A 13,799-nucleotide genomic window follows, 5' to 3' on the forward strand; every position below is an offset into this window, starting at 1 on the left:
ACTGACTCTTGAGTTTCTCTTGGAAAAATACAGCTCCCTCCTCTCACTGTGTCTATTGCTTTTTGCTCTCCTATCAGGCACATTGCTTACCTTGCACAATCAAGTAAACCTGGGAAGTCTTGGGATGATGCTGTGTTTGCACTGAACACGTGTAGGACCCCTCATCATAGACATCCACTTTCTGGATCCGCAGGCTGTATTCCAGGGGGTTTCTCTTCTCCAGCTCTACTCGAGGGTCCAGGGACCACTTGTCCTCTCCAGCAAAAATGATGCCAGAACGATTTAACCAGGCCACCTTGGAGCTTCTGTCTTCTACATAACACCTGCAGAGGATGAGACAGGTAAGGGGGAGATTAGCAACCCTCTCCATCACCTCCCTTTTGTTCCTCTTCTTTACTGCTTTGCTGAGAAACTTCACACCACACTCCTGCCCTGCCAGTAAACCATAGAATCTTCTCATCATTATTGTCCCATGGACAAGTACTTAACAATTTAATTCTGTTGAAGAGTTTCAGGAATCTTTGGTTCATAAATCCCATGGGATTTGGGGCAGACATGTCTCTTGTTCTCTCTTCCTCTTGCCTGTGGCCTACATACCAAAAATTAATTTGGAAGCCACAAGAGATCTTGATCACCAAATGCCTTCCAACCTTGCCAGTGCGAAAGGTTGGAAGTAGCTCTTCCCATGCTTCTCCTTCACCTTCAAAAAGTTGACTATACAATAGGTAAATCCCTAGACCCCTTTCAGCCTGGAGGGCAAAGGTTCAGGGTTCCAGCTTTGTCAGCTCAGGGCACAGCTCCTCCATCCCTCAGTTTCAGCAGCACTAGTGGAAGAAACTATAGAGTATCTCCCATCTACATCCTTCTGACAAAAAAAAAAAAAAAAAAAAAAAAAAAAAAAGTGGTATTATTTCATTGCTCAAACATCACCCTCCTAACACATACACACACACTTGCTGATGCACATCTGCTTGTTTGTGCAGGCAAGTGCAGATTTCAGGCTGAAAATGAGAGGCTGTGGGGGTGTCACTGTCATCCCTGTGACACACGCAGAATCTTCTGTGAACATCTCAGATGGACAGGAGAGGAGGAATGACAGGTAGGAGTGGCAAGCAGAGTAGCAGCAGGAGGACCAGAAACTGCCAGGGCCCTGAGTGCCACCTCCCCAAGATAGAGGTAAAACCAACCCCATTGCAACTGTAACTTGACAAGTATTTAGTTTCTTGACAGAGAGCAGAGTAAGTGCTGTGAAGACAAATACATTTTTGGCAAAGACACCTGCTCTGTACCACTTCCCACCACCAGAAAGAGACCTGCACAGAAAAGACAAGGCGCTGCCACTGAGGAGACACGTCTTGCTCACTCTCAGCTGTGTCTCATTCAAGAGGACCAGGGCTGAAGAAGACAGGCAGACATAACTCCTCTTTCACCCTGGCAGCTGCACCCCCGAGCTGGGCTCAGACAGGCTGAGAGCAGGTTTGCCCTGCTGCAGCTCACATCACATTAGCTCTGCAGATAAACAGGGAAGCTCAGTCTCCAGAGCTGTTGCTCCTTCACCTCTCAGAGCTCTGTCCACAGTGTCCCAGCATCCAAATAACCCAGTACCTCTTGCCACTGCTATTACAGAATCACAGAATAGGTAAAGTTGGAAGGGACCACAGTGAGGTTGCATGGTCAAACCTCCCTGCTCAAGCAGGGTATTCCTAGATCACATTGCACAGGATTGTGCCCTCTTCGCTATTTATGCATGTGTTGTATTTGAAGGAAGAAAGAAAGAGGATAATGATTATTGCTTCAAGATAAGACAAATATTTGACAGTAGCCTTTCATACAGCCTTTTAGCATGGGTCAGACATTTTCCAAGTTCCTTTATTTGAATGCATTTCATTCAAGGCTGCTGCAGCTGCCTTCCCTTGTGATGTGACCCCACCATTATGGCCGGCACCTCACACCCACTCCCTTTTGGCAAGCCCATGGATGCTGTCCAAGCTGTTCTGGGGTTACTTGTGGGCAGGAGGAAAGCCAAGCTGCGTGGGCATCCATGGGAGCCATGCCATGCTGCTGGCCAAGCTGTAAGCAGCTCTGTCTGATCTGACAAACACTTGCTTTAGAGAGCAGCCCAATAGATTCTTGTCTTTTACTGACAATGTCCAGACAAGGAAGGGGAGTGAAAATTTGGCCCTCAGGCCAGAGCCCACCCTCCTGGCCAGGCAGGCACTTGCCCCCAAGATGAACTCTCAGGTGTGATCTGAGTTGTTTTCAAAAAGCTATTCTTTGTCAAAAAGAAGGATGCAGGGGAACCTGTGAGCAGTTGAGCAGTCACTTACGGGTAGAAACCAGCACCACTATGATGAGGCATTGCTCCAGTTCCATTGGCCACTCCAGGCAGTAATCACCAGTGATGGGAGGTGAAAGCCATGACCCACGGAGCATAGTGTGCTCCAGGGCTGAGGGCAGTGGCCCTGTAGGAACACCCAGACTGCCTCCAGAGCTGACTGCCTTAGGGTCAAGAGCCCTCCTGCAAATGCAGGAGTTGTAGCAGCACCAAGAATCAGGGGTCAGGTATTTTGGTAGTGAAAAGCTAAGCAGATTAACAGTGGAAACTGAAGTCAGTGGGAGATGAAGTTTCTTAGTCCCCCTGAACAGCTATCAGTGCTGCTGGACTCCAGCAGATCCATGGCACCCCACCATCTCCACCAGGCTGCTTTCCCATCCCCACCAGGCTACAGCGAGCACTCAGCAGCTCTGCCCCGTCCCTGATCATTATAACTCTCTGGGGTAGCAAATATGCCCCTGTGTGGTGTCTTGTCAGCGACAGTTCAGTGGTGTGGTCAGCACAAAGCCTTGTGCTTTTGCCCCTGTGGCTAGGCTTCAACCAGAGACCCTCCCTCCTCTCCCTGGAAGAGAAAATGTGTCACAACCTGTCTTACATGCATCCAGGTCAGCCCTAGGACAGTGGTCAATAGCTACAGTCAGGCAACCTTGCAACTGGCCCTGAAACAAGTTAGCAGGTGCTACCAAAATAAGGAAAAGATATAGGACAAAGAAAAGAGGAAAATGGGAGGAGTGAGTGAAATGGATTTGAGCCCTCTATTCACCATACCTGTTCCTCTCAAGCTGTCAGGGAAAATCAATGTACAAATGTGGAAATTCCAAGTCCTGGCATGCTCTGAACATGCATTCACGTGGATGATGCATCTCAGTATGTCTGTCTGCACACAGACACCCCCCCCTCTTAGTCTGCCAGAGATGCCACCCAGCTGAATGGATCATGCTTTAATAAGGATTTATGGTGATGATTTTCACAGTGTAATAAGTGCTAATTCAATACTAATAGAATATTAAATGGCATGTTAACTGACATTTTAACTGCAAAGGAATAGGAGCATGGCATCAGCCAGATATCAATGGACTCTTATCGTTCACTAATAATCAATAATCAAGTTCACAGAGACAGTCAAACGCTTTTCATTAGACTTATTGGAACCATTACCATCAGCCTCAGTGAAAGCTAATAAACAGTTTGTGATCCATGCATTATTCTTTTCCTTATGGTTGCAGGTTTGATTTCTTGACATCTCTGATGTGGCTAACAAGAGGACCAGTGAATGGTGATAGGCATGACTTGCATGATCACTCTAAGAACCTGGGAACTGTTGATCATGCACCATTTCAAACCAGAGACACGGAAGGACAAAAGAAAGATCTTGCTGCCATGCCCCATTAGTCCTCCTTGATTCCTTGTAAACAAACACAGCCAAGTTTGGCACCTGAAGTTTTTTAGAAACAGCTGGATGTGGGGAAGGAAACCCAGGTCATCCTTGCACTCCTCCCCACATGCAAATGCAGACAATGGGGCTGAGCTGTGCAACAGGAGGGAGGGGATGGGGCAATGCTTTTCTGCAAGAGAATGATTTTGAACCTTGAGCAGGAACCACTGCCTTGGATGGGATAGAGGGCTGCCCACCATCATTCCTGGTCCCTGTATTTCATGACGGGCTGGGACACCTGGCAGCATGCAGGCAGGGGGAGGGCAGGAGCAAGTCCTGCTGCTTGTCCTCCCTCCTCCATCACCTGCTGGTCTAACACGCAGCGCTGGGCCAAAGCAGCGCTCCTGCAAACCTGCCCCTGTAAGCTCCGAGGAACGCTCCCCATCTGGCAAGAGATGCATTTTTCCCCCCCTTCTTCAAAGTATTTGGGCTTGTTCCTATTGATGGGTGAGAGACAGAGTGAAGAAAAGGAGCGTGAGGCTTGGGCACCCACATCTCCTCTCCCGGCGACGCGAGCCCGAAGGTTTCAGCGCCCGTTCTGCCTCACTCGGGCTCCGGCGCTTGGAGCATCCGAGACTCCCGCTCCTTGGAGCACCCGAGACTCCCGCTCCTCCTGCGGCGGCGGCAGCGCCGCTCCGCGCATTGATTTCCCAGCGTGTTGCTGTAACACTCATCGCAGTTTATGTTGTGCCTGTCACTCCAGCAGCTCTCGGCCCTAAGCTTTCCGCCCTCTGTCTCGCCCGGCGAACAGACTGCTGAGAGGCGGCGTTTGCCTGGGAAGGCCCAGCGCGGCTCCCCCGGGCCGCCGGCAGCCGCTGCCGGGCTGGGCCGCACGGGCTGAGCGGGGTGCGGCAGAGCCGGGATCTCAGCAAGGGCCTTCCCATTCTGCCCCAGAGAAAGCAGAGCAGCAGCTACGGCCGAGGCTGCGGAGATGGACGGGGGTATTTCATCCCTTCGGGAAGGGATGCATGATATTTACAGCCTGGAGTGATGAAAAGGCAAGAAAGAAGCTCTTCAGGGCCTGGTGAAGCTGCTGTTTAAGTGATGGCTTTAACATGGAAATTTTACAGCATTATCAATGATGTATTGGGTTGCACTGAAACTGGGATAATTATTTGGGGTTTTTTAATTGCTGTTGTAATTCCAATTTTTTTTAAATTTTTTTTATAGCAGACCAAACCCACAATTCTCTGCCAGAACCCCACTAGTGAGAAGAAGCAAGCTGGATTAATGAAATATGCTGCACTGCTTTGCCAGCAAGCCACAGCTCTTACGTCATTTTGGGGAAAAATAAATAAATAGTGAGTTTATGGACTGCATTTTCTGCCCTCTTTCTCCAAAGCATGTTGGAGTGACAGCTCTGTGCTGCAATTCCTACACTCCTCTTTAATCATCTTTTCTCCATTAACCCTTTGATCATCTCTTCTGTAAGACAATCTCTGTGCATCAGGCCAAAACTCAGCAGCCTGCTGCACACACAAGCACCCAAACCCCACCCCACTGCACTCACTGAGGGACATGCTGCCCTTTTGCCAGAGGATGCCACAACCCACCCTGCATCAGATGTCCTGCCTTCGCCTCAGCTCTGTGATGAGCCTGCTGTAATCTTCTCACTTCACACACACTCTTACAAGATCCAGCTAACAACTTCCCCCACTGCCCTCTACCCCCAGCAGCAAAATGGCAAGAGGGAAAAGAGGGAGGGATCAAACACGGCTCATTCGGCTCAAAACAACGTCAGCTCCTGGCTGCTAGCTCCAAATATGCAAGACAAATTCTCTGTTGTGTTGCAAAATATGATCCTGGAAAGCTAATGCAGTGGTTAAACACAGCCTTGCTCCCAGCCTGGGGAAGAAAGTTCAAGAGCAAATCATGCTCATGCTGTTTCATCTTGTCTCCTCAAGCTCTTCAGTCCTTCCCTGCCTGGCAAGCAAGGACTCGGACACAGCCATGGTCAGCCAGGGTGGCAGCGAGGGTCCAGCTTCTCCTCTATGCCCTGGCAGGGGTATGGGCAGCAAGGGCCAGGGACAGACCACAGCCATGCCAGCCCTGACCTCCCAGGCAGGCTTTTCAAGGAAGAGTCCAGCCAGGCTCCACAATGGCACTGCAGTGCTGGATCCTGCCAGCATCTCAAGAGCAATGCAGCGCTGCCGCTGCAGTCCCCACCAGAGGAGTACAGTGGCAGAGCACAGAGGAGCATAGAATCTGGAGGAGCAATATGGGAACTGTTGGCCCTGGGTGGTTCCCACTGCTCTAGATCAGGCCCCCTCAGCAGGAGATGCTGCAGAAGACACCCACAGCTGAATCTATCTCCCCTCTGCGAAGGCAAGGCCCCTTAAGTGGATGGCACTTTTCATGGGAGATCATATCAACTGAGCATCTGAAACCTTCTTTCAGCCAAGCACCAAAAGTCTCATTTTGCTGAATTTGAATGCACATGGGCATCAGTTGTTGCTCAAAATTCTCCTCCCTACTGCCACTGCTGCTCTCTTTCCCCAGCTTAGTACAGCTGCTGCTCCTCTCCTTATGTGCCATGATACACAGCAGGGTCACTGTTTGAGATTGAAAGCTGTGCCACGGCAGGATGGATTTCCAAAATGTGGCATAAATAGCTCCTGAGTAACCACTGCCAGCGTGACAACACAGGCCCTTGGAGGGATTTAGAAAACTACTGCTTAAACCCAGTCCTGTGCTGGAAAACTGGCAGGAGGGGGAAACTGCTGCATCTGTTCAGCCCATGCCTTCTCTCAGCTGTATTATGCTGTGACCTTGGTCGTCACACCTGTCTGCAGCTCCCTGGGTATTTCAGCACTCAGGTGACAATTTTTGGCCATCCACCTATTGGGAGGGCGCATGGCTGATAGGATGCCTGCACTTCTGTTCATCCTCTTTAGTAAATTGCCACTTTAGGAGTGTGAGGCTACGATGGGCTTACCAGGTCATGAGGCTCCAACCTCTGCCAGCACAGCCAGCTGCACTTTATCATCTTTTTCAGAGATGTACCTCATTCCTACTTTAGCCTAGTGTGTTTGATGGGGGAATATCCTCCCCCTGCTTTGCAGGTCAGACTGCTCAAAGTCTTTCTGTTCTGCTGATTAAAACCTTTTTTTTCTAACTCTAAGTGTAGATTTATTCATACCTGGCTTATATCCATTTCCTCTCATGCCAACACCATCTTTTAGCTTAAAGAGCTGTTCTCTCTCCTGGGTGTTTATCTTTCACTGTGTTCAGAGAGAGCAATCATATTCCCTCTCAGCCTTCATTTTGCTGGATTCAACAAGCCAAACTCTCCTGGTTTCTTCTTGTATGATAGACCCTCCATTGCCCTAAACATCCCAGTAGCCCCTCTCAGCACCTGCTCTAGCCTGAATTCCTCTTTCGTGACCAGCATTTGTACCCAGTTTTCTAGAAGAGGAGTCCCCAGTGCCTTGTACAGAAACATTTCTGTCTGACTGTCTCTCCCATCAACTCTTTCTAATGAAATAAAAAAAGAATTGCAACCAGAAAATATGAGCATCAGTGCAGAACTGCTCATGTGCTGTAAACATCCTTGTCTCTCGGTCCATGTGGTACACATGGAAAATGAAACCCAAGGGAATTTACAAAAAAACCACTGGCCTAAAAAGACAGCTAGCTGCCCTTGCTCACACTAGCAGACACACAGCTGGTCTCACATGGGTTTTATTTCTGTTAAAACGACTGTTTAAGAGTAGAGGTTCCTGTTTGTGTAGGGAAATAAACCAAACTCACAACAGAAATCAAGCCCAAAATACGGCGATTTTTATGCCAGTACTCTCAAAGGGTGGATGTAACTGTATCAGAGTAAGAGAACTTATACTGGCATGATTTATTGCTCTTCCCATCTGTTGGGGATCGGCATACCTGCATAAACAACTTCAGTCCACATCCACTCCAGCAGAGGCACCTTCTTAAAAATATCAATATGAGCTGCTATGAGCTGCTGTGAGCTTAACTCCATCCCAGCCATATCTCAGCACAGTTTAAGATTTCAAAATACAAAAAAACCTCAGAGTGAGACCTACCACTACAGTACCATCTCTTCTTGTAATCAACCATACCCAGGAAATGCCCTCCATTTCTTTACAGCATAGTCAGAGTCAGGAAATTCTTGGACAGGTCTTTGCCCATTCTAAGACATGTTTCTAGAATGACTGACTCCAGTCCCAGGCCTCCTGCCAGAGGAGACTTGCTCCCTACGTGTGCTCAGGGGGACGAACTGCTCTCTGGCTGACGCTTGCAGAAATGCCAAATGCTATGACAGCTTGCGTCAGGGTCTTGCACTGAAATCAGTCAGGAGGTTCAGGCTGCTGAGGAAACAGACCCTGAGCTCTCTCTTCCCCTTTTGGGTTAGCTGAGGACTTGCCACTCTTCCTTTTCGGTCCAGCCAGAAACCTGGCTCTGCTCTTGATCCAGAATCATTAGGCAATGCTCATCAGCTATTGATCACTTGGCCTTAGTGAAATAGCCACTAGGAATGTATGCCTTGCTCTGCTGCCCATAGCTTCCTGTAGCATCCCAGGGCTCCTGCGCTATCAAAATGGCAGGGAATAGCAGAGATGATGAAGAATGGCAATGGGGAACATTGCCCAATGATTTGCCTTTTTGTTGCTCTGCACTTACACTAAGGATCCTGTGCTTTTGTGATCACTAAGACACAGGCTGATATTTTAAAATATCTGGAGTCACTTAGGAACAGAAGTTCATCAAAAGACAATGATAATTAGTCCCTTACGTGAACTGGGTATTGGCTGTTATGCCAAATTTGTAAGTAAACTGGAAACTAAACTGCTGGCAAGCCTCTGCACCATTATGACTTTTTTCTGTTTTGGAGATACAACAAAAATGAGAATAGGAGCACTAATAAGGCACCCATACAGACTATAAGTCCCTTTAGTTTCCTTCACAAGCTTTAGCTGTAGAAATCACCTTTTTCTTCTACCTGAACCCCCAGTGCCTTGTAGGTAACTTCTATGTGGTCACCACTAGGTAACTCCAGGAAAGCTAATCCATTTTTTTCCCTTGAATTTCTTCTAGTAAAAATTAATAATAACGAAAATGCCACAAAAAGGAGAAAATGAGTTTCAGAGATGTGATCTCCTTCTCTGACAGGAGGGGAGGGAGAGTTTCGCTGGGAAGTCCACGTGACTCTGTATCTGGTAATTATCCAGCCACAGAGGGAAACTGAAACGTTCTGTGCTGTCGCAGAGAATGACAGCACCTGGAGCTCCAGCACCCAGATAAAAAGCAGAGAGACAATCAGGCAGATGGAGAAAGGCAATGCTACATCATGGGCTGGCAAGCAGAGGGAAGAGAAAAAATGGGGAGAGGCAAAAGCTGGCAAGAAACAGTAAGGCAGCCAGCACAGCTACTGGGGAATGAGACTATGCCACAGATTAGGGATGCATGGGCACAAAGAAAGAAAGAGCATAAGCGCAGGTCAGGAGAGAGTGGGTGCACAAAAGGGACAGTGAAAACACAAGAGGGAATAGGAGAGTGATGCTAGAGGGAGCTTCAAAGCATTTTGTGTGGTCCAGGGTCGCTTCCTCTCACCCCAGTCACAGGCTAAAAATGCAGGAGGTATCACCACAGGCTGTCACAAAACAAGGGGGGAAGATTTGAAAATCAGCATCTCACAGCTGAAGAGAGATGTGGCACTGTAAATAACACCTTCTAGCTTGTGGATTTCAGTGGTTTGCTCAGGGAAGGGGACTACAAAAATTAAGATCCAAAAAATTAAACCTGGAGCTTTGGAGCATCACCTCATGTATTTTGTATGGCAGAGAGGCAAGAGGGAGGTTCCCTCCCCGACTCTCCCTTTCACAGTTGCACACACCAAGACACATGTAAGCCTGCAAAACAGCCCACATGATTGCTGCCATGGCACCATGGCCTAGTTCCAAAAGCAAGGCACCTCAGGTGCCCTCCCACACAGCAATGTGACAGCGCCAGCTCTCGGGGCTCTCAGAAACAAGGGCTGTGCCCACAGGATGGGCAGCACCCTCCAGTGGGTCAGGAAGAGCTGATTGCCAGGTGGCAAGAAACCATACACCGCCTCTAGGAATGTTTCTGACATGAGAAAATATAGCGAAACAGACAATCAGGTCAGAGCCATCAGCTTGTCAGGGGCTAATGCTGGCCACCAGCCTCAACAGCTGTTGGGGTAAGTGACCAAAGTACGTCTGTAATGGCTGCCTATCTCTAAGGAGGCAAGAAGAGCTAAATGCTCAGATGTCCCCACCTGAACATTTGGGGAAGGAAATGGAAACAGCATCAAGGTCTGAGCCACTCAGTCACACAGCTGCACAGCAGCCAAGGTATTGAGCCATACAGTTCAGTGACCAACTCTCCCGTGCGTAGACAGACATTTCAAAGAAAGGTAAAACACTTCCTAAAATGACAGTGTAAACTGCCGTCTACATAATTTCATAATCTTTTCTAGCCATAAAAACCTATAATTTTATCACCAAGCTAATGACAGAATGGCTTAGGTTGGAAGGGATGTTAAAGATCATCTAGTTCCATGCTCCTGCCATGAGCAGGGACAGCTGTTACCAGATAAGGGTGTAAAAGCCACATCAGCCTGGTTTTGAACACTGCCAGTCAGGGATGGGGCATGCACTGCTTCTATAGGTAACCTGTTCCAGTGTCTTGCTACCCTCAAAGTAAAGAATTTCTTCCTAATATGTAACCTAAATTTAGCCTCTGTGTAAATTAGCTTCCACTCTGAGTGACAGCTTGCAATCCACCTTGTAAGTTTGTAAGCTGGCTTTCTTATCCCCAGGCATTTCTCAACCCCTTGCCCCTTTTTCTTTTTTTAAACTCATTAACATCTTCATCTTGGTGATACTTTCTGGCTGAGAATTTAATCAGTTAACCATTAACTGGTACAAGTCTGTGAAAGAATGTCAGATTTAAATGTTGTGTGAAACTGGCAGGTGTCTCCTGTGTTTTGTACTATATGAAAGAGCTTCTTCCAGTACCTGAGGAGCATGCTACCTGAGACATAGTAATGCACTTTCCATTGTCTGGATCCTAATGTTCATCTCATCTCATACTGCCTCTTCTTCAGCAAGGGAAAGGGAATATTACATCTGAAGCATTAGTGCTTGTCCTGGGCAGGTGGGACAGGAGAATCCACACCAGAGAGAAATCAGTCTTGAAATCCTTTGGAGGCAGATCAGAGAAGGAAATGGGAGCAACAGCAGGGAAAAGAAATCTTAACTTTTCCTTCTTTTCTGAGGTTATGAGAGTATCAGAGGTGTCCCAACTAAGCTATCATCCCCACTTCCAAGTGCTGCCCTCAGGTAGCCAGTAGCAGACTGTGAAGGGTGGTATTTCAAGATGAATGAGAAACTGGGTGCATCCTGCCTGCTCACTTCCAGCTACTGCATTTCAATGAAGGACACCTTCTTGATGTGCAAACACTCTAGTTATTATTTACAGCTGACCTTTTCCTTCTCCAGCTCCCGCTGCCGTGACACCGCTGGTGGAGTTGGGGCTTGCAGAGATTGTGGAGACGATGTGTAGCAGAACATGTTTGATTCCCTGCCTGTGCCAGAGCTGTCATTAGTGCCACTGTGGATTGAGCTACACCCGTGCAAGCAACACTGGGAAATGTGAAGAAAAATGCCTAATGTAGACAAAGCCTTTGAGGAGCTTAACCCCTCTTCCCCTTTTCCATCTCTCTCCCACTTGAAAGCAGAGAACAGCTTCTGAGCTAGACACATGCTCTCATTTCCATATCTAAAGCCAGTCCCGAAATACTATCGTGAAATAATGGTCTCAGAGAGAAGACCACGACGCAGATTCCCTTTGAGAGACTCTGCTGCTTCTTTTTTTAATTCCATCCAAAAACAACAGCCACCAAATACCAAATGCACCTGGACTGGAGCAGTCAATATTAGGCACCTTGTTTTCGGATAGATATGGGGGAATTGGAGGGAATTCAGAGGCGAGCAACAACAAAATTCATCAAGGGCTGGAAAGGGATCAGCATCTAAGGGAAGCTTAAAAACATTAAATATGTATAACTTGACTAAGAGAGGACTTAAAAGCGACATGTTGACAAGCTATACCTCTTTGAAAGCTGAAAGTACCGAGGGAAGAGAGGAATTATTTAGCAAGATGCACAGGGGTCTACGAAGGAGTAACAGGTCAGAAAAAAAAGAGAAAGTAGTCTGTTCAAACTTGAAGAAAAACTTCTTGTCATCTACAAGTGCTAGTCTTGTAAAAAGTCTCCAAAGGAAAGCAAAGAAGTGCCTAATCTTTCAGATGTTTGGAAAAAAAGAAAGGGCTGTGGACCAAAGGATCAGCCTCACAGGGGCTGCAGGGAGAACAAACTACAGTGACCTGGTCTTACTACTTTTACCACCTACCTCAGAGTTCAGCAATATGTCAGGACAAGACAGATCCTCTTACATATTTCTTTCAGATGAAGTAATAGTTTTAGGCTTTTTCACTTCACACACAGTTAAATATTTCTTGCCAATACCTTAGTCCTCTATATATCCCACTAGAGTTACCTGGCAGAGGTTTGGATTTGTTTCCAAAACTGGATCTTCTAGAAAATATGCATGAAGAGGTTAAAAACTACTGATACAAACACTAACAGTCTCATTATTTCCAAAAGACATGGGTATATGGCTGTATTCCCAAACATGCTGTGAGTAAAGTTGTCCAGCACTTAAAAGTCACACATGAGATTTGACTTTTTTAAATGCTTAGCATTAAAATCTAAACCAGATTTGTCAAAATACTTTTGGGCCTACCAGCTGCCAAACTAACACACAAGGACCAAATCTTCAAAGCAGCATTTGGCACAGTAAGCTTTTTTACCAATATATCCAGTTTTCTTTCTGCCTAAAGTGAGATACTTTTGAAAATCCATCCCATGAGTGTTACAATCATTGGATAAAAGGCTGCAAACTTCAAATTCCCATGCTGTATTTATCCTGTGCCGAAGAACTCCTTTATGTGGAAACCACAGCAAACCTGTTACAGTAAGGCAATGCTCAACTGCACTTTCTTTCCTTTGTTTAGAGCTTTGCTAAATTTTGCCTTTCCCTAATGCCTCACTTTTGTCCATCATCAGTTCTTGTGAAAGAAGGCATTTGAAAGAGTTACAGGGAAGAGGAGATGCTGTGAGGGAGAACTCCCAAGAGCTTTGATCTCAGCTTACCTTCATTCCCACATGCCCAATATGCCTTGCAGAGGAGGACATGTTTATGAATAAATAAATAGAGGAAAGGAGGAAGAGTGGAAAAAAGAAATTTTCATGATACTCTGATGGAGTTTCTGCTGTTGACATGAAAGCCAGAAGCTTGTTTAAAACCTCATGGTCAGAAACAGAATGGGAAGAAGGTACAACTAACTCCTTGAGAAAGGGGGAGGAATAATTCCCACAGCAAGATCTTCTTGCCATCCTACTAATCATACTAATATCTGGCACTCTTTTTCCTCTGAGATCCTTGCAGGGCTTTGTTTTGCAAGGCAATTCAGCATGTGCTGAACAGCACGCAGTGTTTTTATCAAAGGAAGTAAGCACTGTGGAACTAAAATTCTTACCTTTGTAGAGGAGAAGTGTTGTGACGCATGTTTTATACACACAGGGAGCCAGTGGGGAAGGAAAGAAATAGGTTGTGCAAAGTCATACAATGAAACTATTTTATTTTCAAAACAAAAACATAACAGACCTGACCTGTCTCAAACAAAACTTGGTTTGGTGTGTACCAGTTGCATGAGGATAGCAAGAAAGCAGTAGTGATGACTGCAAAACAGCCTTCACAAACCCAGATGTCACCTCCAGTATCTTAGCGCTACTGCTTTTCTGTATAATTGGGATCTGCTCGGGGATATGCAACCACAGCAGAGAGGTCTGGGTGAAGCACAAGCTCCTCCCCATAGTTTGAAGGCAACTGGCTTGGGTCATTTGGGTCTGTGCTCTGGAGCCTGACCTCCAGCCTGGCTGCTGACTGAAGGACAGGCATAACTACAGGGACTGCTCTGACA

The 13,799-nt window shown here is 46.9% G+C and overlaps 1 protein-coding gene across 5 annotated transcripts in view; it reads right to left on the bottom strand.

The window, feature by feature from the left end:
- Positions 1-13,799, bottom strand: part of LSAMP (limbic system associated membrane protein) — a 992,409-nt gene that overhangs the window by 155,338 nt on the left and 823,272 nt on the right. For all 5 annotated transcript variants that reach the window (XM_005486132.4, XM_074534755.1, XM_074534754.1 and 2 more), the window contains one exon: positions 91-323. In XM_005486132.4, the coding sequence (XP_005486189.1) occupies positions 91-323 (233 nt within the window). The remainder of the gene's footprint in view (positions 1-90; positions 324-13,799) is intronic.

Source organism: Zonotrichia albicollis, chromosome 2, assembly GCF_047830755.1.
Source record: "Zonotrichia albicollis isolate bZonAlb1 chromosome 2, bZonAlb1.hap1, whole genome shotgun sequence".
NCBI lineage: Eukaryota > Metazoa > Chordata > Aves > Passeriformes > Passerellidae > Zonotrichia > Zonotrichia albicollis.